Source organism: Cucurbita pepo, chromosome 1 (assembly GCF_057944985.1).
Source record: "Cucurbita pepo subsp. pepo isolate OVF chromosome 1, ASM5794498v1, whole genome shotgun sequence".
NCBI lineage: Eukaryota > Viridiplantae > Streptophyta > Magnoliopsida > Cucurbitales > Cucurbitaceae > Cucurbita > Cucurbita pepo.
Genome location: NC_141798.1, coordinates 4,854,421 through 4,878,516, shown reverse-complemented (window position 1 = coordinate 4,878,516; position 24,096 = coordinate 4,854,421). Strand labels below are relative to the sequence as shown.

The window sequence follows — 24,096 nt, the reverse complement described above, 5'->3', positions numbered from 1 at the left end:
TTACAAATCTTTACAACCCCTTTTCCGTAAAATAAACCTCCTTGCTTAGAAAGGGTTGGAAGACCTTGGGGCACCTCTGTATGGTATGGGAGAGTGTGTACAATTTTTTGTAATTACCTTTAAATAATATTTTGTTTGATTGGAGTATCTTTTTAGGTCAATTGGGCTCTCCTCTTGGGGATATCACACCCGTTTCTTTTAAACAATCCTTTAGGTCTTACTTTGCTTGATTTGAGCACCCTTTATAGGTCAACTGGGTTTTCTATTGGGTGGTTTTCTAGTGTTCCCTTTGTATTCTTTTATCTGATCTCAATTAAAGCTTCACTTTCATTTTTTCTAAGAAAAAAGATTTACCTAAAAAGCTCATAAAAGAAAAGATGTAATTCAATTCCTTACTCGTGAATCTCTTTCAACATTAACATTCATTATAATCCTTCATTGTAGTTTAAAACAATAAAAACATGATATCCGAACCACAAAGAACATCAAAAAAAAGAAAAACAAACACATAATAAAAGTTAAACGCGGGAATCTAACCTTGTTAGGACCACAACATTGTCAAAAATGTAATTCCTGCGAGAACCAGACCGGACATATGGTAGTTCATGATGTCAGATAGAAAATTTCTTACGTGGAGTGTTTAAAGTAGCAACTCTAGTTGAATTCTTTGTAGAATGACCTCAACTTTGTTATCTCCATCTATGTCCACCATTGTTCATCTGAAATTTTCACAATAGAGTTACTAACCAAAATCTTCTACATTAGCAAAGGAAATATGAGCAATAATGACAAACCAATGAGATATGGACAATTTGAAACCATTAAGAGTGAACATTGACCATTTTTTTGTTGGAGTTTGACCCGTAAATAGAATTGATTCTAGCTTGTTATTCTTAAGAATTGAAGTGTGTGAATAGAATAATCTGAAACAATATTTACATAATCCAAATAATCTGAGTTAAATAAGCACCAAATATCAACTTTGAAAATTTTGCAACATTTTTGCACCTTGTCGGGTGACTGGTGACCCATATAATCATTTCCAATGAAGCAAGCTTACATCTTTTAAAATCACTCACATCAGAAGCTTACATCTTTAGACTCTGAACCAAATTCTTTCTTAGACTCTGCCTTTTCCTCTTCAGCTGACCAAACTCTTTCTTCTACCTTTTAAGAAAAATGTAATGTAGAGAAAATGTCAAAAAAATTTAACTCGTAAACTTATTACAAAATAGAACACAACTCGTCCTTCCTTTTGCAGGGTTAATTCACACATTGAAAACATAAAACACTGAAAACTGAATGATGTTCAAATCGGTGAAAGGTTTGTATAGGGAAGAATCTACATATATGTCACAATTGATAACTTAATCAGAGGATGTGATCATGCCATATTACAGCCTAAAGAAAATTAGTGCCAGAAAACTAGACCCCAAATCACCAAAGGGTATACATGATGTTGGTTATGATTGTTTGTGGGAGTTTTCTAGAGGGCATCTTTTTGGTTTTGCTGAAAGGCGGAATCGTCACTGTAACCTTAAAATTTCAAACCCAGAACAGCGACCAAACTACGCATAAACTAAAAGGCTGAAAACGAAATTTTAAGGCAATCGGAGGAAGAGAGAGCAGAGTTATCACTGTACCCTTAAAATTTCAAACCCAAAACAGCGATCAAACTACGCATAAACTAAAAGGCTGAAACGAAATTTGAAGGAAAACGGAGGAAGAGAGAGCAGAATCATCACTGTACCCTTGAAATTTCAAACGCAAACAGCGATCAAACTACGCATAAACTAAAAGGCTGAAACGAAATTTGAAGGAAATCAGAGGAAGAGAGAGCAGAATCGTCACTGGACCCTTAAAGTTTCAAGCCAAGAACAGCGACCAAACCAGCCATAAAAGTAAAAGGCAGAATGAAGGTAGTTTACCACTATTTTTCGTCACCGAGACGAGGCGAGAAACTCCTTTCGAATCTGCTCGCTCATCCTCCGATTGCCTGGTAACAATGTAGCGTTTGGTTTGAGCAACGAAGACTGAAAGGGAAGAGGCCGTTGATGGAGCATTGTAACTATGTAGCCTTCGGTTTGGGCAACGAAGACTGGAAAGGGAAGGGAAGAGGGCGTTGATGGAGCGCTCTGGTTCTAATGTGAGAATGTGCTGAAGAAGAGAGTGTGAGTGTGAGTGTGAGTGTGAGTGTGAGTGCGAGTGCGGGAGATATATATAAGTCCGAGTGAAACACGCGGAAGCCAAGACAGCTGGCATCCGAGAATGGCGGGCAACGGCTATGAAGACCGTTATGACTTTGACCCTGGAAAACCGTCGACGATATGAACGTTGGAGGTTATATTTCCGAACCTAACAAAACCCTTGTCGCCGGAGAAAAGGAATGAAAGAAAAAAACGGACACCAATGACGTGGCTCTAATTTCTAACCTTTTTTTTTTATTACTATTATCTTTCTCCCTAATTTCTTTTAATATATTAATGAGTTTAACTATCTCACTTACCAATAATTTATATATATTAACCAACCTAATCATTTGTTAACATAGGCTCTTACTAGTAATTTTTTTAGGCTATTTTTTAATCGCTAATTTTATGACTTAATTTATTTTTTAATTATAAAAAATTAGATCAATTTTGTTTGAAGGAATGGTTTCAATCATATTTAAATTAGAATTATATTTTGGGCAGAAAATATTATTGGTATCGAATATTGTTTACGTTATTTTTATTTATCGAATCATTTTTACGAGTATTGTGAAATATCAAACTCTTCCCATAATTAGGATCATTACATTTTTTTTTTCTCCAGCAAAAATGATATATAGTTTACATAATTATTATCAACAGTTGTTAATGTAATTATGTTGTGAATCAAAATGATATAAATTGCAGTTAATTACTATCAATGGTAGCTAAAGGCAACTATGTTATATCAAAAATGTATAAATTGCAGTTAATTATTATTGTAATTTAACCTATTAACTAAATTCAAAAGAAAAACAGCAGCAAAATAGAAAATAAAAACTTGTAATCTAATCAATAGAATCACATATGATTAAAAACATAATTAAAAGTTAGAAAATTGCATTTTAGAAATGAAACAAATTCTTTCTTCCGAAATTACATTTGTATCCAACTCCCTTTCTGATCATCTATTGCCGAGTCTGTGAAGGTTAGAGTAGGCAAATAACTTAAAACAAATCTAACAACCGAAGGAGGAAGAAGACGAAGAAGAAACAAAAAGGACAGTCAAAAATCAAATCAAAAGATGCTAAAATGGCTATTCAGCCTTTTTGAGCAGCAGCATTAACTTAAAAAACTTACTACAACTACTACTTTTGTATCCTCGAGAGGATTACAAGAAGGATGTAAAAGGACTAACTAGTTGGTGCAGTTTTGTTACCAGGGGATTTTCGGCTTCCCTTACTCGAAAGAGGTCCTTGCCCAAGGACGGCTTCATCGGAGGGGGAAGAGATCGAAATACGAAACGTTATCTGACAATGCAGGAAGGGCAGCAGCTCAGAAAGAGTGTTGTGGGATGAAAGCAGTGAGTTTCTCCCAATCCAAAGACTCTATGTTCGGGGACATGAATGCAGCGCCAACGCCTATAGCGATAACGATAAGAGCCATACTTTTGAGACATCCATGGCCTCGTGAAACCCTGTTCAGTAATGCCTTAGCATACTTATCTGCCTCCTTGTATATTGACTGGCGATCATCCTCTTCTTCATCAGCCAATGCCTTCTCATTCTATCCACAAAGAATATCATGGAAAAAAGAAAAATAAGAACGGTCAACTACTACTAGTTCAATTCTTCCGGAATATAAGCTATGTTTTGCACAAGAATAAGGGAACTACCTTGATTCTGAAACTTTTTAATGTCTCTCTCAGAGCATCAAAAGGAGCTAGATTTAAAGAAAGCTTTTTCCAGTCATCAGAAAGCTTTTTCAAAACAGAAACACTAGCTTCTAGGTTATCCTCATAAATCTTGTCCTGCAAAATACAATTGCATATTTTAGAGGATGAATTTAAAAATATTCCAGATCAGTTGAAAATTGGAATTAAAATGATTAAATGTATGGGATGGGAAAAGAACAAGAATAACTCACCCATTGCTTGTAGCAATCAACATTTTGCGTCAAACACCAAATGAAAACGTTAGTTGCTTCTCCAGATAGCGCTGAAACACCTATTAATGGATATTCTCTCAGTTACTGTTTCATGACCAACAGAATAGTTCCCTTGGTATGAAAAAGGGTTAAAAAAGAAAAAAAGAAACTAAATTACAGTATCATACTTTCTCCTGCTGCTTTGACAGCAAAACTAAATATCTGCTGTGAAACTTGTTTCATGGCTTTACTACCAGGAGAGCCAGCAAGTGCAACCTCCTTCAAGGTTGGATAGATGGCCTCAAACCTTTCAGTAGCCTGCAAATAGTACAATGTCAAAAAAAAAAAATTTTGCATATTGTTTTCAGCATATTAGATAACAGCAACAGTTCCCGTGACTATACCGACCTTCACTCTAGCTGATGAGGCAGGGAAAGTAACACGTAGAAGTGTTTCAAATGAAGAAGGCGGAATCAATCTCTCCCCCTTCCTGACTGCACCATTTACTAGAATAGTACGAGCTTTTGGAGAGGACAAAATTCTGCAGTAAAATAATCTTCCATGTTCAGGAAAGCAAAACTGGAAGGGGAGGGAGAGTGGAGGATGAAATATAATAGTTAAAGGGAAGATAGATGTATTGTGTGATTGTCCATGTATTCCCACCTTTCCACTAGCTGCAAAATTAAATCTCTAGACTGGGGATTACAACTTCTACCACTAACTATGGGCAAAAGGTTATGTGCCCATGCATAAAGCCCTATTGCAAGATCTGCTTGACAAGCCTGGCATGGGAACAAGGAAATCGAGTATAAGAATCATAAAAAAAGAAATTAAACACCAATGAATTACAAAAGACATTAATATCAATTCACCTGAACTATCATCCAGACAAGTACTGGAAGCTTGTCCTGTCCTTGATACTTTGAGTTTTCCCTTATTGTTGGCAACACGTGAATGAAAATCTCAGGTTTTCTTCGTAATACCATTGCTAGGACTACAAATATGGCAACCTGCTATGCAATAATATATTAATTCTTGAATCATACAGAAAATATGTGAACACACCCTCCCCCTCCCACCACCCATACACAGAGAGAAAGAGAAGTTAAGTAAAAAAGCAAATAGAAACTCATAAGCATCTGTGCAGCTTATTGTTAGTGAAAATAAGAAAGGCAATGATGAACAAATTTATGAAGGTTAAACATGTACTCCAGAATAATAAACGTGAAAGGACAAGTCATAGAAAATGAGTAAGATAAAATGAGGAAACGTCAACAAAAAAACAATATATCAAGAACGTCAGACAAGGATAATAGAGATGCATATCATGATCATCACTCTTATTCAAACAAAAAGTGGATTGCTTGCTTATTGTAAAGCTATCCTATTTACCAGTTGAGTTAATGATTATTACTACTATTATTAGGTATTATAGTAACAATCTATGTGGGATTCCATTTCTTGCCAAAGATGGCATTAACACTCTAATTTCATCAAAGAAACAGACTTCCTAGGCTTTTCAGCCTCTGTTAGATCATCTTTGAAGTCCCTGCAGTTCGTTTAGCTTTACAAATTTCCAGAAACAAACAAGGTTGAAAACTAGTTAATAAGTGTCGAGTTAATCAAGGTTGCTTTATAATATTACTTTTTAAGCTTTCTTTACATCTTCTGAATCATCTTTTCTTCTTTCTTTCTGTTTTGCAACGTTTTGAAACAGCATGTCATATGCTCAAAAAAGAATAACAGTACCTCCCTAAATTTACTTCACTTTTCTCAATACGAAACAACAAATTTTATTCGTTCTTGATTTTTCGCATTTTTCTCCATTTATTAGATCCAGCACCTAATCTTAACCAATGGAACCCTCAAAGGTTGTTGACGTCAGACCTTTTGAAAAAAGGAGAAATTGGGGGTTAGGTTCAACTCGAACCTCACAATATCAGTGGTACACATGGACTGTGCCACCCAATATGAACAAACCAATGTATCATTATCCCTCCCAGTGCACATAAACTTCAAACAAACAAAGAGTGATGCTACCACTGATACCTGGGATTTTGACGAAGCATTTTGTGCTCCCTTTTTAGAGCCTTTGGCACTAGCTTGTTGAGCCGCAAAGTCAGCAAGGATGCTATCTAAAGACCATAAAACGAAAGAGTTGAGTGCCTCAAGAGAACGTTTATTAAGCCAATCAACTGACGCCTTATAGACATCCTCAGAAATATGCGAGAGGGGGGTCTGCAAAAGAGTAGATGCAACAATTAAGTCGTATAGTGTACCATTTACTAACAAAAAAAACAAAACTCCATCCATTAAAAGTCAGAGCTCATGAAGATAATGAATGTAAGTACTGGAGCTCACACAATTGGAAAAGTCGATAACTAGGCAGCTAATTATAAAAACTAGATTTTATTTTGCTTTAACCTATAATGCACCAAATATCTCCTAAAACTCATAATACTGCTCAAGAAAATCTGACAACTTCGATGGCTAATTTAGAAGAATACACTCACGTAACCCAAAATCAATGGCAAACAAAGAGAAGGTTCAAAGTTCTTGTTCACCCCCAAAACTGACCCTCTGATCCAACCAAATCCATGAACAGTTTAAAACACAGAATGTACATCTACATAATACAAAAACATTTTGCCGAAAGATTATTCTGCACCAGCACAAGGGATCTGAAGTATTAAGCAGAAGCAAACAGAAATGTTGATACGCAGATCTAAGAATTCACCCACTGAAGGCGAATTTCAGAGGAATATAACAAATCAAAGATCAGAAAACTCACATCAACAATCTTAGCTACTGGAGACTCCCTAAACATTTTCACCCACGGAAATTGAGAAGCGCTCACGTCTGAGAATGCGCGACCAAAATAATCCGCAAACCTCATTAGCTGAATATCCTGCTGAGTCTCGTACGAGCCCTATTACCAAACATTAAGATGGAAGAAGATGAGAAGAGTCGATAGTATTCGATCGACATCAAATTCTTTTCAAAACAAGCAGATCAATTTAGATCATTTAAAACAAAAGAATGCATCGTCGAGCAGATCATATCGCATTACCGACACATCGGCCAAAAACGCCAACAGATCGTTTACATCAATCTTCGCAGCCGCCTCCGCCACCGAAATCTTAGGCTTTTTCGGCTTCTTTTGCTTCACCTTCTTGGCATCCTCGCTAGGCTTTCCGTTCTCCACACCCACTCCATCACTGTCCTCGCCATCCTCATCATCGGACCTGATCTTCGATCTAACCGGAACAGCCTCATCGTCGTCAACAGCAGCCGCCTTCTGCGCCTCAGCAATTCGGCGGCGTCGCTCCTCCGATTTCTGCTCCAGCGAGCGAAAAACGTTGTCCGCGCCGGGGACGGAAACGGTACCATTAGGCACGATTTTGGCGGAACCAGCATCGGCGGAGGGCTTGGCCGTCTTCCTCTGACGCTTGGCGTAGGTAACCTTCTGCCAGCCATGGTCAACATGGGCGTGAGAAATAGGGGCGTCAAGATCTTCATTTACAGGGACGGATTCAAAAGCAACGTGTTTGTCCTCCATGGCTGAGGGGTAGGGGGATTGTATAGTGATAGGGAAATGGAATTCAACAGAAAATCAGAAGAGATTTGAAGTGGGTCCAAAGAAAATTGAGATTGAGATGAAGAAAGAAGAAGAAGAAGAACAAGCGAAATGAGCTGAACGAAGAAAAAAAAAATGATCGGAGATCCGTAAGATATAATCGACAAAGCCGACTCAAGGAGGAGAAATTAAACTTATAGGGCGTTGACTTCCTAGAAAGGCCCATTTATATCACCGGATTTACAGGAATGCCACAACCCGTAATTTTCGGAATCTCTATAATTTTAATTTTTCTTTAAAATTTTAATTTAGGTTAAAAACTGTTTTGATTCCTTAATAATTTAGTATTTTATTCATTTGTTAAGATTTAGTATTTTCAAATTATTATTTAAACTTTAATCCATTATTTGATCTTTTCTTTTAGCAAATTTAAAACTTTTAATTAATAAAAAAATAAAAATAAATAAAAATAATAATAATGTGGGTTGTAGATGATATATTATGTAAAAAGAGGGGTAAGAATTGTGGGCGGGGTTTGCAATGCAAATTTGGAGGGTACACAAAATATGGTGTGTTTAGTTAACGTGTAGAAGCATTTGGGTTTGGGGGGCCAAGTGGTAGTGACCATAGTGGTAAGTGGAGAGGCTGCCTTACCTTAGCGCCAAACATTCTTCAACCACAAGCAAAGCATGCTATGGTGGCGCATTTCCATTTTTTACCCAAAAACAATGACCACACTTCCACTTCTTTGTGTCTAATCATTCGGTTTTAGTGTAGTGTATTGAATATCGAATGGTCGAGTATCATAGTTACTATCATACCTAATTTTATTTAGTACAGTGCAACCTACAACGACCTTCGTGGTGAAGAGGAAGTATTCTAAATCACTATTTCTCAATTGGGAAATAAATTTGATTGATTAAAATCGATTTAAACATAACAACAATTATTAGATGCCTTTTTAAAACATAACAACAATCATCATGTAATGTATTGAAGTGAAAATGCATATTTTAAACAAATCTTCAAATGAGAAAAAGCTATACAAAGTAAAAATTTCAACACAATCCAAGTATTAAATTAGATGAAACCTTTTTGAGTACTTTATTATGCACTTTCAACAACCTCACAAAAAGAAACTTATGGAAATAATCCTGATAGGGAGAACAAAAATAGGTTCACACATCAATACATAACGTAATGCTAATGTAACTACAAATCTTTAGCATCAGAAACATACATACTGCTTACATTACAGTAGTAGTTCATTTCCAGAGCTTTCGTTCTTCGGTTTTTCGATCAATTTCGTTTTTTCTTTTTTTATCTGGTTCGGTCTCGTATGTGGTTTGCAGTAGTTTCCCCTGTTCAATTGTTGTGCAAACAAATATTCTTGTAAGAGTCTTTACATAAATGTGAGACAGATTAGCAGTTGTTCACATTGATGAAAGAAAACAATAGAAGGGAGAGGGAATCAACTTAACTGAGTTGTGAAGAAATTATATACATGCAATGTCCCATTAGGTTGAACCATAAAAAATTGAATGATTGTTGAAGGAAGTTACAAGGCAGATGAAGAGGCAAAACAATAGCTAACTACAGAATCATCCATGGATCACTCATCTTTAAAGAATCTACTAGTTCATCCCACCTAACTCCCAAGAGGGTAGCTAGCATGAAAACCTTGAAAACAAAGCACCTAATATTTTCTGTTCAGACCTATTACTGCAAAATAAATAAATAAAAATAAAAAGTTCAACAAAAATGAAGGGTGGAGATTCAAGCCTCTAACTATGTTCAGATTGGTAATTACTACAAAGATATTTGTGTTACTAGAAGTTAGGAATCATCCAAGATCTTGTAGGGACTACAATCCATTAGTTGAAACTATCACAAAACCTTCCCAAATAGAAACAAAGGGCACCCCGAGAACATATGATCCTAATCTTCCCTTCCACATAATTCTTAAACAAGAAGCAACACTTGATGTCAAGATACGTTTGGGGGCATCTTTTATGGATATTCAGCTCAGATCTCTACACAAAGTAGCCGGAAGATAACAAAAAAAGCATATTAGGAAAAGTTTCTGCAAATGGGAGGCAAGGCTAAATTGGCTTGAACTCAAACATTTGTCACTAAAATTTTTGGAATTAAAGAAAAAAAGGTCACATTTATGTTAAGAGTTTAAAATGCCTTTATACATAAAGTTGTGGACCAAAAAAAAAAAAAAAATCATATTCAGTAATTTCCACTTCTTACTCAAACCAAAATCATTAATGGGATACGCTCATTGAAGTTCTCCCTTGTTCAAACCAAAATCATTGACGACAATAAGATGGAGCTCATTTAAGTTTCACCAATCTCCATTCCTTACAAACAAAACTCATTGGTCGTTAACATCCCGAAAACTTATCAATAGGATATACAGCCAATCAATATCCAATGGAGAAATAATTGGACTAAATTATGACCCTTTGGAAATAAAGATGAAGAGGATGCAAATTTGATTTCCCTTCTACTTGCTAAGCAATGACCTGACATCTGCCATCCTCCAAATGAATTTCCAAAACGAAACTCTTTTTTCTTTGTAGCGGAGTTATAGTGTGAAAGAAGTAACAGTTTTCCTCACCCTTCTTTCGCCATTTTGGTTGGCACTTTGATCTTCCTAACATATCCTCTTTGAGGATAATCTCAGCAATTTGTTTTCATTAATGTTGTAGAGCTACTTTCATTTTGAGATAAGTTTCTTTCCTCATCTAAGGCATCCAGAGTAGCAATACTATTAACATTTCCAAAACTCTTTTTTCACATTCTAATTTTTCCCTTTAGATCTTTCAGCTTTAAGATAGAAGAATGGCCCAAATAACCTAATATCTAGTAAACGGTTCCACCATGTTTTGCATACACGAAGGAACTCAGCATGAACCTACTGAACATAATCAAAACGAAAGGGAGTTCACCCATCCAAATTACCAACTTCAAGGAAAATTGGATAATAGTCAGATGTGCTCCTATTCAACCCCACTCATATGAAAATTTAGAAACTCGTACAGAAAAGCATAGGAGAAAGAATTTGACCAAACAAGAAAGACGAGCTTTCTCTCATGTTTGACCATGTAAAAGGCCTCCTTTTCTAGAGGGTCAAAAAGAGATAGAATTCTTCATGCTGGAAGTAAATCTATTACTACTTGAGATTATTCTCTCGATCATCTTACCACATTGAGATTACTCCCAAGACCCAGTTACAATCATGAAAACCTATCAAAACATAAATAAGGGTTGTTCAATAAAATAAAAAAGCCCCGATAGACCCAATGCATTGAAAGTAGTCATTTGCAATGATCTTGGAACTCCATGAAGATTCAACTAATTTTCTATTAACTTCTCTGAATTTATTTCTTGGACAACAACAAAATTAGGATTGGATTACTATATAAAGTGTCTAACCAAACCACAGTGAGCTCTATCTCTCAAATGTCTACTTGTACTTCAGATTTAAATCTTCATTAAACAGTAGTACCTTTATAGCTCCTTCGGAAAAATGTTTGCTTTGCACCTTCCAACTTTCAAGAATCCAAGGTGCTACAGGTGTTTACATCTCCTCCTTCAAAGAAATGTGGTCAAAAGTTGAAAAGTCTATTGATTTGACTTCATAAAATCAACCATTTCCCTTTTCTTATTTTGAGGAAACCTCGGACGACCAAGAAACTTTCCTCTCCGCCTTTAATTGAAAATATAAGGTTTGCATAGTATATTAAACTCGTTGAACATTACGGAGCATCTATCAACAAATATCCACTGACATGTTTCCATAATAGCCATGTAACTCTCTGAGGAGAAAAGGACAGTGTTGCTGGGACCAGCACCTTTGAAAACTCTATTTTCACTGAAAGAAAGCCACTAAATTTTCCTTTTAACTTTGATTTTATTCACATGATTCAGCCCTCTCACTGTGTAGTTTACCATGCTAATGCAATCATACCATTTAAACCTCCAAAAGAATCCAGCATGGTATTGACGGTTTTCTGTCCGAACCATTTGACCCCACTACATTTGGTTGACAGGCAAACTTGTATGATTTTAAATCTTAGGTGTATGGCTACCTGATGCATGTTGGTTTTGAAGGTTCCAAGTAATTCTAAAATGACAAGTGAAAGAGATTGTTTTTGACCTTATTCCAACCACAATAGCTAGGAACAACATAGGACTTTCGGAAGACAAGCATCCTATAGCTCAAACTTCAAATAAAAAATTTGAACAATCACCAACAAGTATTTTAAAGACAGCTATCTGGTTGATCAAAACCCTGAATTCTAAGCAATGCATTATCTGGATAAAAGGTGAATAATTCAAAACATTAACAAGTAATTGGAGGGCAGAATGAACATAAAATCAATTATTATGAAAGGACCTTCCAATACTACTATCGTTATGTTCCCTTTTTATCGGGGAGGGGGGATACAAATTTCCCCAAATTAAAAGATACAACAAACGTTTAAATGAAACAAATGCCTAAATGAAGCCTAATGAAGCAAAGAAAATACAAGGCTCTAATCATCAAACGCCAAACAAATGATCACAATACCATGGGAAGGGCATCTTGAGTTCCCACAAAACAATTCAAGGTAAAACATTACATGTGTCAATGCAGCACGAAAGCCACCACCCTAAGTACATTAGTTTCAAGACTACCAAAATAATTCATTTTAGTTTTATTACTAAATCTTCTTAGCTGGATGCGCACAATGTTGTCATTACATTAGCAAGAACTAGTCATGGACCTATCATGCCACCAAGAAAGATGCTAAGTATCAAATATTGTTTACAGAACATTAAAGATGTATTCTTGTAATCAACTGCAATGTGCTCTAAATAGAGGCAAAACAATGTTTAAACAACAATATCATACAAATAGTCATCAGGTATTCAAGTGATTATGATTTCATAAGACAATCCAAAAATTAAAAAGAGAAAAAGAAAATACAAGTTTGGCTTTCTATAAAACAAAGAACAAATGTCTCAATCAAACCTTAGGTAGTTGAAGGAGCTGAAACTTTGCCTTTGTCTGAAACAACCTGGTTCTCTTGTGATGGTGGTTGGTAAATTCGTGCTTTCCTCAAAATTTCAGCAACCACCCAACGTTTATGCTTGCTCAACGGCCTAGAAGGGTCTAGTTTAACCTGATATTATAAAATTCAATTTGTTTCATCAGTGGATTAGAAATTATAAACGTTCAAATATTAAAGTACCCTCGGTTCATGTTCCAGAGAAATAAAAACGCGACAAGATTAATATAAATGAACATTATGCATTTGCAAATTGAACGAACAAACTCTCCAAACACAAAGAACATTCGCGAAAACATGCGAGATTCTTCAATATACGGAGAATATTAGCCATTTCATCCAGTATTACAGTGTAGTCAAGCAAATTATACGATATTGTAACTGAAACTCAAAATCGAGTCGAAAACATGGTTGATTAAATTGGAATGAAAAAGAAAAAATTAATTGGGGAGTAGAAATGGGACTGAATTCTCACCCTGTCACCAATATTGCACTGGTTGTTCTCGTCATGAGCCATGAACTTAGAAGTGCGCTTAACGTAGCGATTATAGAGCTTGTGATAAAACAATCTGTCCACTGCAACGACCACCGATTTCTGCATTTTATTTGAGACCACCATCCCCACTACCTGCTTCATCTTGCCCCTGAGATTGAAACCCCTAAATAAAAAACCCCAACAACCCTTTTAAGCTCTGAGCTGCTGCAAACTCGAGGGTTTAGAAACTATCGGGCAGGAACGGCGTGCGGCGGGGCGGCGTACAGTGGGTGGTAGGGTTTGGAAAGGATAGCTACGTTGGTTACGATGTCCGATGACTGGTGCGCGTGCCAAGGCGATGAAAATTATAGAGAAAATTAAATAAAAAATAGAGTGTAGATTTTGATTAAAAAATAAATAAATATATATATACCTAATTAATTTTTTCTTTTCTTTTCTTTTTTTTTAAGTTAGACTGTCAGTAAAATGTATTTTTAAAATATTTTTTAATTTTAAAATTTTCATTAACATCTTTTTTTAAATGTAAAATTTTAAAATTGGGAATAATACTTATGACCTTTATTAAAAATTATAAAATAATAATAATCATTTATTTACCGTAGATTAACTTTTTAATATTAGTTTTAAAAGGTATGAACGATTCTGTCTATAATAAGAGTATTTTTTTTTTCTTTCTGTACTTTTGACATTTAAGAAAAATTTAAAAATTATTAAGAAACTCTTGAAATCTTCTCGAATATTTTTAAAATACTCGAAATAAGGTATTACGAGAATTGAAAATCACTGTCTATACTAACAATGTGCACCTTCCTTTACTGAATCATAGGAACTTCATGATTAAATGTTGTTTGCTTTGAACAATTTTATATTGGTAATCTCCTAAAAAAAATTGTAGAATGCATGTGACTGACACATGCTGAAATAACTTATGTTGGTCTATGGGAATATTTTCACTCTTAAAAGTAAGAAGTATGTAACGTAATCATGTCATATAAGAATGTTGGAACCATCAAGTGTCGAATCACTGATATGGATCGTTATAGTTACCCTAGTGAATACGATAAGACAATTATTAGAGAAGCTTGTTCATGATTACAGTGGAGAAACATATATCATATCCAAATTCTTTGAATACACAATATTTTCTCGAGACCTAACTACATAAAATGATTCTTTTTACATACAAAATTTTATGGTGTGTGACACTCGACCAACGACGAATATTAATTCTAATATCATATATTATCCAAAATTATGGTTTTTTTTTTTTATAGATTTTTATAATTTATAGTATAATTTTGAAATTTATGTAGTACATTATCCTAGACTTAAATTAAACATACATTAACATATCATTTATGGAGTATGGGGCTGTGTATGGATACCCATTAAGTTTCATTGGAATTAAGTACACAATTAATATCGAATATGATGTTAGAATGTATGTAAGAAGCCATAACTAATTTAAGATCGTTCACTTGTATTTTACGTATGTGACCTTTTAGTCGAGAATATAAATTTAATCGAGACGGGTGGGCCGACCAGTTGCGAGGGATATAAGTGCAAACCCCAGACAACCAGATGGGTGGAACAGTTGGGCAGCTGAGCTGAGGACTGTGCCTTGCCATTCAATCCATCTCTTGTAGCATTGGTTTTAGCCTTCCTAATATTACACCCATTTACTGCTATTATAAATGCATAAGGTTGTTGCAACTTCCATATTTAATTCCCTTCTTCTACCCCCTTTCATTACCTTACCTGTGTAATGAATAATATAATGGTTTTAATAAATTCCGTTTAATTTGTAGAGCGAAAAATTCCCGTTTAAACAAGAAATAGAGATTGTATTCTCTATCCCGTTATGCACAAAACTAAACAAGGACGAGGATTATATTTTTTTGCTTTCATTTATTCAAGTAAATATGTTGAAGTTGTTGTTTGATGAAAGTCCAACGTCGGCTAATTTAGAGAATGATCATGGGCTTATAATCAAAAAAAATATTATCTTCATTAGTTTGAGACTTTTGGAAATCCCAAAGTAAAGCAACGAGAGCTTATGCTCAAAGTGAACAATATCATACTATTGTGGAGAGTCGTGTTCATCTAACATGGTATCAGAATATTTTTTATTTATATAAAAAAATTTGGTTACGTTGAACCGTAGGGGTGGATGTTTCATTTATAAGAGTTATTATGGATATAAAAGCTTATGGGCGTGACATGAGCTACATTAAAAGTTGGAAGGTCCCCCATATTTCCATGGCTTTTCCTTAACCTACACGTTAAAAATCCATATTTCCAAGAGTTCGAACTCATATGTAACGATTGGAGAGGGGAATGAGGGCGAACGAGGACACTGGCTCTGAAGAGAAGGTGAATTGTGAGATCCCACGTCAGTTAGAGAGGGAGAACAAAACTTTTCTTATAAGTGTATGGAAACCTCTATATAGCAGACGCGTTTTAAAAGGAGGAGAGCCGGAAAGAAAAAAACCCAAAAAGATGACTCGGGTCATAAATGATCGGGTAGAATTTAAAGAGAGTGAATGGCATAATTGGTAATTTGGTGAAAATAGAATCCCAAATAGAAAAGAAAGAAAGCTATATTAATAAGGGCTACCCACCACCATTCCAACACCAAAAAGGAGGAGAAAGTAGTGAAGTATGAGTCTAATCACAGAAGAGGTGAAGGGCAAGGCCGACGAGGTGTACTATGGCGACAAGGTGTCACAGGAGAAGACAAGGCTTCTACTGAAAGAGGTGGGGCTTCCCAATGGGCTTTTGCCATTGAAGGACATAATAGAGTGTGGGTACGTCAAGGAGAGTGGGTTCGTTTGGATGAAGCAAAAGAAGGCCATAACCCACAAGTTCCACAAGATTGGGAAGCAAGTCACCTATGCCAAAGAGGTCACTGCCAATGTGGAGAAGAATAGGGTCAAGAATTTGACTGGTGTTAAGGCCAAGGAGGTTTTGATTTGGCTCACTTTGTCCGAGATCTATGTCGACGACCCGCCCACCGGGAATATTACCTTCCAGATCCCGGCTGGGCTGTCCCGGGCTTACCCGGTCGACGCGTTCGAAATTGAGGAGGAGGCAGGGACGGAGACGAAGAAGAAGGACGTGAAAGAGGAGGAGGTGAGTAATGGAGGGAGTGTGGTGGTGAATGTGAAGGAGGTTTGATGAGATTGTTTGTTGTAGGGTTCATCATGTGCTAGGATTGAGATTAATCTTTGTTGAGCCCCTGTGATAATAATTAATATCATATGATAACTTTTTATTTTCTCCATCTTAATCTTTTTCCCGAAGTGTCCAATGAGTTATAACCCTATCAAATTAGTTAAATTATTGGGCTTAGGATAGGTCGGGTTGAATTAAGCAAAATCAACCCAACCAAACATAAATAGGTCAAGTTGAACTTATCGAGACCTAATCCTTTTGCATGTATCTTCTCCCTCAATTTCTTTTCGACAAGATTAATTAATACATGTGAAGAAAAACCAACCATAAATCGAAAAAGTCATCTGAAAAAATATGAGCTCAAATTTTCTCCACACTTTCACTCGATTACAGTAGACATATTATTGGTGTTCTCGGTACATATGAATAATTTTTCTTAATGGTTTCAAAAATATAATAAATAATTTAAAATAATAATGTAATTAATGGGTTAATATAGATTTATATTAAAAAGAAAATGGGCTTTGAAATCATTGGGCTAATTTATGCGAGGTTCTATACATTTGGGTCATGGGGTCATGGGTTCAAATCCTTCCCATGCACATATTTTGACAATTAATATTGTCTATTTCATTCCTAAAGTTTGTTTAAATTTAGGTAATGACCTTTTTTTTAAGGTTTGAGCGGGTAAGGGTAATTTACGCTTTTGACCTTGAGTTTAGAAACTCAACGGTTAATAAATCGTGTTATAATATGCGGTCTATTAAACTTCTAATACATGACTACCACATCCCATGATTCCTAATGTTAGGTTTTGAACAATCGAGCTCGATTTTAGCTTGCTTCCAGTTACTTCACTCAACAAGTTTTACCACCACAATAATTGGCATAAAGCAACAGCTCAACTTCACAGAAAGATAGTGCTACAGCTTAGCTAGCTGCTTCTGAGATTGCCAACTGATCAAATCGAAAGTAAAAAAAAAAAAAAAAAAGTTGAAGAACGACTCGTATCTAATGAAGATGTATGATGCATGTAACCCGATCCGTACATGGTACAGTGTAATGGTTAAATGGGAAAGAGAATGGGTTGTTGGAAGGTATTATTGCAATGAAAGGGAAAGGCCACAATTATTGGGTTGGCTCTCGTGTGGTGTGGCTCTGCCCATATTGGGTCATGTGGGAAAGTAGCAAAGGACTGAGACATCAGAATTAAAGGCCAAATCATATCAAATTGTAGGGTACCCTTTTTATACCATACAATGACGTGGTTCGATCAATCTAAACAAAACTATATTTGTCGGTCAATTCCTACTTCTTGGGTCGAGAGTACATACTAAAATCAGTCGAACTGCTCTTTCCATTTGAGAGAGTTGTTCTAACTTTAGTACACGCTTGAATCCAATGTCATTTCATTATCTACACATTCAGTGAACAGGGTACGTGCCATATTTAGGATATAAATGAATGAACGAACGGGTATAACAATTAGAACAAATGGAAGTCGAGTTGGAGCAGTTTGGATCGAGATGAACGAAAAGAATGGTTATCGTGTGCGTTGAAAATGGATGAATAGTGATAGAGAAAAGGTTAGGAGAGAAGAATTGATTGTGCAGCGTTCATGTATGGTCCTAAAAATACAACCTTTCTTCATTATTATTGCTATTTAATTTCTTCTACCACTCTTTTATTTTAATATTATAAATTCAATTCATGTACTATTTTTTTAAAAAAAATATGTAATATTTTTTTAAAATAATTAAAATTATTTTAGAAGAGTTTTTCATGAATATATTTTTAAGTTAAAACGTATTTTTAAATTATTTTAAAATTTTAAATGTATTTTTTAAACAAAATATTAACGGAGAAATTTAGTGGGAAAGACTGCTAGTCAAACCTATGTGGGACAAAACGCCATATATTTATTTATTTATTTATTATTATTATTATTATTTTAAAATTTTTAATTTTTAATTTTTTTTTGATGTTAGTCGAAATCCCATTATTTCATATTTTTATTATGTTATGAATTTTAAGGGACCTAATTTCGGGCTACCATTAAAGCCTCTTCAACAATCCAAATTTTCAATGTTATTTTAAATTATTAATGTTTATTTTTATAAAATGATTTTAGAATTATTAAATTACCAAAAAGGACACTACTTTTGGAAAAAAGAAGAAATAAGTTAATAATTCTTGGACTATTTTTTATTTTTTTTTATCAAAAATATTTATTTATAATAATTACAAAGTTTACGAATATTTAAGTCTATAGCAAATTTTAGGATAAAATATATTTAATTGATTTATCGTAACAGTCTTACTTTTAGAAAGAGGTAAAAAAGTGAGTATATGGGAGAATTCATGAACCTAACCATTTGTGTAGTTGGCTAACTACGAGACACGTTGACAAATAATTGAATAAGAATTAAATGAGATATGTCTAATAGCTGGATCGTTTTCATAGTTAGTCAAGAGGTTTAAGAATCGTGAACGAAATATTATTTCAAATATCGATCGCATTAACTACTTTGATCTAAACTTAGGGAAACAACCGGGTATTTTCTAAGATTGGATACACATTATCATAAGACAAACCATATGGTAAACAAAAAAAAAAAAAAATGAAAAGAATAACATTTGTGTCCACTAACCTATGACTAAGAAAGATGCAAAAATAAAGATGTTATGGAAGGTCCCATCAAATTACCAAACAACTTGGCTTTGGTTGAAGAAATTATACAAGTCTAAGTTCCTTTATAAAAGTGAAAAAGCTAAGCTAAAAAAAGTAGAACCTCCTTTCTTTGGTTAGATTTGGGTGTTTTTGGGTGTTCGGTGAATTGTTGCGATGTTTGTATATACCTAAAACTAAGGAATTTTATAAGTACGAAAACTTTACATAATTGTAGTACTTATTTACTTTTGGGTATGAGAATAACATTGGAACTCATGATACGACCTTGTGGCAGTTATCTATGTGTGTGCATCCAAATTATACCATCTCTTCGTGATATGGTCTTATGGCTATTAGCTCTTAGTACATGAGAGACGATTTTAGGTCCTTCAACTTTGTGATACTTTTCACTAAGTATGCATATCTAATCCAACAGTATTTCTAATACTCATAATTTTCAAAATATTTTCAGATAAGATCGAGAAGGGGTGCAAAGGTCGCGACAAGGAGGGATTATTAGCTACCGGGGGAGGGGAGCCTCACTCTTCATGTTCATCCATAGGGTGGGTGAATATACCAAAATTTTACATCCACTAAATTAGGAACTAAACATATTTTGTATTGTTTTTAAGTGGAATGTTGGTTTTGTGAAGCTTTGTTTTGAATTAGTGGTTGGATAAGGAGTAGTTTGCTTTAAAAGATGCCTTTGTTCTCTCATCTTTTTTATCTTTTCCACACTGTATTGATGCTGAAAGTACACATTATCATCTTCTTATCTTCTTTATCTTTACAAAAAAGTTCCTTTCTGTAAATCTACAAAAACAAAGCAGAAGAGAGCAAGACGACAAGGCTTCATATAATTGCACAACCGATCATATTCAAACCACAACAATGGTTGACTACAACAACAACAGCAACAACAACATCTTCAGCCTGCCTCCTTTGTGTTCTCTTCATTATTTGCAATACCCATTTCACAAAATGGTCATCAAAGTTAGTCAAATTTGTCCTCTTCTTCATACACAACAACAACAACAACATTGAAATTAACAACCTTTTTCATGCAAAATGGAAAAGGATTGAGAACCACTTCCCTTGATTTCCTCATCAATGTTTCCCATTTCTCCCTCTCTCTTGTCTTTTCAAAATTTCAACCCTTTTTCTTCTTCTAGTAGAGTATGCTTTTGTACTAATCTCCCCCCAATCCCCCAAATATTAGGAACTTCTTTGACAATTGAATTGTGTTGAATCAAACCTTGTGGGGGGGTGATGTTCTAGCGTTTTTTGGTCGTGTTTCTGGCAATGGCGCGCCGAGGTTTTACAAGCCGAGAAGAATGTAGTAAATGAGAGTGATTGGAAGTGCTATTAACATCCCGAATATGACTCTACACACACCCAACAACGAGTAAAGATTGATATTAGTTAGGAAGGAAACAGCATCACAACAAATCAGACACAGAATCTCACTTTGTTAACATGTCAAGTCAAGTTAAAGTAAGTATTCGGTTGAATTTGTGAGAAACTTACGCGGTGTTGAGGATGGCAGGATGAACGTTGTACTCTTTAGCAAAAACAAAGGGAACAATGCCTTGGGGTAATGCAGCCTGCAAAGATCATATCAGATCAACATAGTTGGAGTCACTTGCTATAAGTTTCGTTAACGGTGAAACGGACAGTTCGAGTAACCTGAACAATGGCGACGCGGAGGAGATTGCCGTGCAGGCCGATAGCAGCCGAAGCAGCTGCCATCACAGCCGGGCCAGTGAGGAACCTCACTGCCATGGCAAAAGCAGCAACGGAGTTTCCACAAGCTATTAGTTTCGGTTGTAAAGCCATGAATATACCTTTGGAAGGGAAACAAAAACCAGAGAGAGAGAGAAGGGTCATTTGGACCATAAAAAGATGAATTTAATGAGAATCATTTCACAATGTAAAGGGGACGGCAGAAGAGTCAACAGCAAATGTGACCATATGAAACTTAAACCACCAGAGACACTGACGAGTGGACCCACATGTTGGGTGGTAGAGATCCATTTGTAGTGAAGAGGATAAATATTTATGGATTTGGTTCGTGACAGAGAATGTGAGAAGCAAATGGATGGTTCCTAGTTGGTGTTGGCAGTAAGGACCAAGCCATAATTTCAGACATAGACAACAACAACAACCTAATATCTGCCTAATTTAATCTAACAAATCACTGTTGCTAACGGGAAAATTTGAAAAACTCCCCACAAAAAATGTACCCTTATCTGCTAATGATCCCCTACCCCACTACTATTAGATACTAGTTTTTACGCTCTTACAAGTAATGTTTCGTTCCCCTCTCCAACTGATGTCGGATCTCACAATCCACCCCACCCCCTTGGGCGTCCAACGTCCTCACTGGCACGCCTCACGATAACTGGCTTTGATACTATTTGTAACGGTTCAAGTCCACGGCTAGTAGATATTGTCCTCTTTAGGCTTTTCTTTCAAGGGTTTCCCTTCCGGTTTTAAAACACATTTACAACTTTTCCAAATCAGAAAACTAAAAACCCAGAACTCTATCAAGCAACCAGAGACGAACACGTTTGCAGGCATACAAAAGCCAATAGAAACTTGTAGGAGATAGATTTGACTCACCTAAGCTGAACATAGCCATTCCAAGCCCAGCATCAGAGAGTATGGAGATTGATTGCGCTACTATTTTAGGCATAGACACATGCCAGCTGCAAATGAACACACAAAAAATGATTCAAACTTGAGGGCTAACAGAGAAAACAAGAGAACATCCAAATCAATGGCTTCAAAGTTTAAACACAGTACCGAAAGGCAATAAGAGCCCAAGCAAGGCCAACGAGACTTGAATATGTGTTGGGATTTCTAATAAGCTTTCGCCACACCATGATTAAGATCAAACGTGTCATAACGCTCGTCGGAGGCATTTGTTTCGCCGCCCCACTCTCCGGAGCTGTGGCGGGGGCGCTGCCGCCTGAGCCCAGCTTGAGAAGTCCAATAGGACCCTTTTCTTCTTTCTCATCGTCTACCTCAACTCTCCCTTGAAAATTCAACTCCTCCCCTCTGAACCCCTCACTTTCAGCAACTAATTAATCATGATCACAACAATAGTTAAACGTTAAATGCATTGAAATAAGCTTTGTGATTATTGGGTTTTTGTGTTCTTTGTGATTCTACCTTTCTTCTCCCCATTCTGCGGGTGATCGGCGATGAACATCCTGATTTCCTTGGCGTTCTGATCGGAGCGTCCTGTTTGTTCAGTAGCTCCTAAATCGGACCCGCCGAATACATGAAGACCGTCGGTTTCTGAAACTGGCGAAGCGCTTGAACTCCATACGAACATGTGAAGCTCCTTAGCATCATGGCTGGCTTTACTCGTCGGACCGCCGTTCTGTGGCAGCGGCTGCTGGGGTGGCTGTGTTTTAACGCTTTTTGTAAACTCTGGATTCGGCGCCGGATAGAAACCGAACCTCGGAGAATTCGCCGTCGGAACAGCAGAACTCTCCTCAAAATTCGACGGCCGAGGCGTCGGACCTCTCGACGATTGAACGGAATACAATTCCGGTTGGCCAAAATTCGAGTGCCGTCCTTGATATCCCATCAGAGAGTAGAAATCCGAGTGGTTAAAATTCGAACCTCGTGGCGTAGGGTTTCTCGAAGAACTTAAACTGTAAATCTCCGCTCCAGTGAGATTCGACGGCCGAGGCGTCAACGCCGGAAGCGAACAAGGCCCTAACGACCGCCGTGAAGCGTTAGATTTCCTCACAGTGACATGAAGCTTGCCGTCGTTGCCAATTTCAGCGTCGGTCTCAAGAAAATCCCTCCCATCCAAGGAAACCACATCGGAATCGACCTTGAAGGACACAATGGAGGCCGCAGTTTCAGGAAATTGCTCCATAATAAGAATCTTCGCTCCACGATACTCAAACAGAAAAAGCAGAAGCGTGTACCAGATAATGCACTGCATAACAACAACCTGAACCATCAAACTCCCAGAGTTACCTCCATACATAGCCTGTAGCAGAGGAATCCCCATGACGAGAGTATTCGGCAGAGTTGAAAGCGAGAAGATGGTAATCATCCACTCCATACTCCCATTTTTAGTAAAATTCGCCCAAATCGTAAGGGCAACGAGCATAATAATCTTCTGCAGAGTATCAGCAGCAATGAACCGAAAGTTCATAGCATAAGGATCATTATTAGAGATGAAATGGAAGGAAAGCAAGGGTACGGCAAAGATGGCAACAAAGCGGTTGATACCGGAGCACTGATCCGGCGAGAAGATCCTCCACCAACGAACAGAGCCGTAAGCCAAAATCATGGCCACGTACAGAGGAATCACCGCCGTCAGGACAGTGTAGAGGTCCTTCCCGGTGATCATCTCCGGCGAGACAAAAAACAAAAAACAACGAATGGGAGCTTCTGTAGAAGCTAGAAATTGAAGAGATTGAAAACTCGATTGATGATAGAGGGCAGATTTGAGAAGATTAGGGGAAGAAGAAAACCGTTGGATAACGAACCGTAGAGAGAGAGAGAGAGAGAGAGAGAGAGAGAATTATTTGGATGGTTGCAGAGGTGCTAATTACAGAGTGGAAACTGGGTTCCACTGTGATTAGGCTTTAGAGAGAGAAAATTTGGTGATTTGTGGAGGGAGAGAGGGAAGATGGAAGAATATATATTTATAGAGCAGAGCAGAGCATAGCAGAGCATAGCAGAGCAAAAGGAGATAGATTGGGAAGGATACTGTGGCTGAGAAGTGAGCTGTGGTGGGTTTTGGGTTCTTTCTTTTACGACTTTTTTGGGCTTTTCTTTTAGGGGACCATTCCCTACACAATTGGGACACTCCCCCTTTAACTAACCATACCATGTGCTTCTCTTCACTCTTAACTCAACCCTTGGGTTAACTTTTAACTCACCTTTCCCACTACCACCCTCCAATAGTAAAAATAAAAAAGATTTTAATATAAATAATATAATATATTTTTACTATTGATTCCGAAACT

At 36.5% G+C, this 24,096-nt stretch overlaps 4 protein-coding genes and 1 long non-coding RNA gene across 5 annotated transcripts; 1 reads left to right on the top strand and 4 right to left on the bottom strand.

The window, feature by feature from the left end:
• Positions 1-405: 405 nt before the first annotated feature.
• On the bottom strand, positions 406-2,384 carry LOC111796135 (uncharacterized). The gene is made up of 3 exons (XR_002815298.2): positions 1,929-2,384; positions 1,093-1,167; positions 406-719 (listed from the first exon to the last, which is right to left on the bottom strand). It is a non-coding gene; the product is annotated as an uncharacterized LOC111796135 (long non-coding RNA).
• A 676-nt stretch (positions 2,385-3,060) lies between these two features.
• LOC111796129 (uncharacterized) lies at positions 3,061-7,861 on the bottom strand. Its single transcript, XM_023678835.2, has 10 exons — positions 7,186-7,861; positions 6,907-7,044; positions 6,165-6,353; positions 4,988-5,125; positions 4,779-4,897; positions 4,524-4,656; positions 4,304-4,433; positions 4,116-4,195; positions 3,865-3,999; positions 3,061-3,755 (listed from the first exon to the last, which is right to left on the bottom strand). The coding sequence occupies exons 1-10, from the start codon at positions 7,672-7,674 to the stop codon at positions 3,525-3,527; spliced, it is 1,782 nt and encodes a 593-aa protein (XP_023534603.1). The 5' UTR covers positions 7,675-7,861; the 3' UTR covers positions 3,061-3,524.
• Positions 7,862-8,772: 911 nt separating this feature from the next.
• LOC111807726 (uncharacterized) lies at positions 8,773-13,587 on the bottom strand. Its single transcript, XM_023693590.2, has 3 exons — positions 13,231-13,587; positions 12,719-12,869; positions 8,773-9,053 (listed from the first exon to the last, which is right to left on the bottom strand). Exons 1-2 carry the CDS (start codon positions 13,390-13,392, stop codon positions 12,720-12,722), a joined length of 312 nt encoding a protein of 103 aa, XP_023549358.1. The 5' UTR covers positions 13,393-13,587; the 3' UTR covers positions 8,773-9,053; position 12,719.
• Positions 13,588-15,871: 2,284 nt separating this feature from the next.
• Positions 15,872-16,540, top strand: LOC111785620 (uncharacterized). Its single transcript, XM_023665994.2, has one exon. The coding sequence runs from the start codon at positions 15,913-15,915 to the stop codon at positions 16,426-16,428; it is 516 nt and encodes a 171-aa protein (XP_023521762.2). The 5' UTR covers positions 15,872-15,912; the 3' UTR covers positions 16,429-16,540.
• A 3,389-nt stretch (positions 16,541-19,929) lies between these two features.
• PIN4 (Auxin efflux carrier family protein) lies at positions 19,930-23,880 on the bottom strand. Its single transcript, XM_023665995.2, has 6 exons — positions 22,271-23,880; positions 21,902-22,178; positions 21,719-21,804; positions 20,783-20,940; positions 20,624-20,700; positions 19,930-20,481 (listed from the first exon to the last, which is right to left on the bottom strand). The coding sequence occupies exons 1-6, from the start codon at positions 23,472-23,474 to the stop codon at positions 20,415-20,417; spliced, it is 1,869 nt and encodes a 622-aa protein (XP_023521763.1). The 5' UTR covers positions 23,475-23,880; the 3' UTR covers positions 19,930-20,414.
• Between the last annotated feature and the right edge of the window lie 216 nt (positions 23,881-24,096).

What these genes read in the sequence shown, in the direction of transcription:
- LOC111796129 (XM_023678835.2), bottom strand. Translation starts at nt 7,674, where the DNA reads ATGGAGGACAAACACGTTGCTTTTGAATCCGTCCCTGTAAATGAAGAT. An exon ending in CAGTAGCTAAGATTGTTGAT is followed by an intron (nt 6,354 to 6,906) that starts GTGAGTTTTCTG and finishes ACTCTTTTGCAG; the next exon opens with ACCCCCCTCTCGCATATTTC. An exon ending in TGTCAAAGCAGCAGGAGAAA is followed by an intron (nt 4,196 to 4,303) that starts GTATGATACTGT and finishes ATCCATTAATAG; the next exon opens with GTGTTTCAGCGCTATCTGGA.
- LOC111807726 (XM_023693590.2), bottom strand. Translation starts at nt 13,392, where the DNA reads ATGAAGCAGGTAGTGGGGATGGTGGTCTCAAATAAAATGCAGAAATCG. An exon ending in AGTGCAATATTGGTGACAGG is followed by an intron (nt 12,870 to 13,230) that starts GTGAGAATTCAG and finishes TTATAATATCAG; the next exon opens with GTTAAACTAGACCCTTCTAG.
- PIN4 (XM_023665995.2), bottom strand. Translation starts at nt 23,474, where the DNA reads ATGATCACCGGGAAGGACCTCTACACTGTCCTGACGGCGGTGATTCCT. An exon ending in TGGGCTCTTATTGCCTTTCG is followed by an intron (nt 21,805 to 21,901) that starts GTACTGTGTTTA and finishes GTTCATTTGCAG; the next exon opens with CTGGCATGTGTCTATGCCTA. An exon ending in TCCGCGTCGCCATTGTTCAG is followed by an intron (nt 20,701 to 20,782) that starts GTTACTCGAACT and finishes TGATCTTTGCAG; the next exon opens with GCTGCATTACCCCAAGGCAT.
- LOC111785620 (XM_023665994.2), top strand. Translation starts at nt 15,913, where the DNA reads ATGAGTCTAATCACAGAAGAGGTGAAGGGCAAGGCCGACGAGGTGTAC.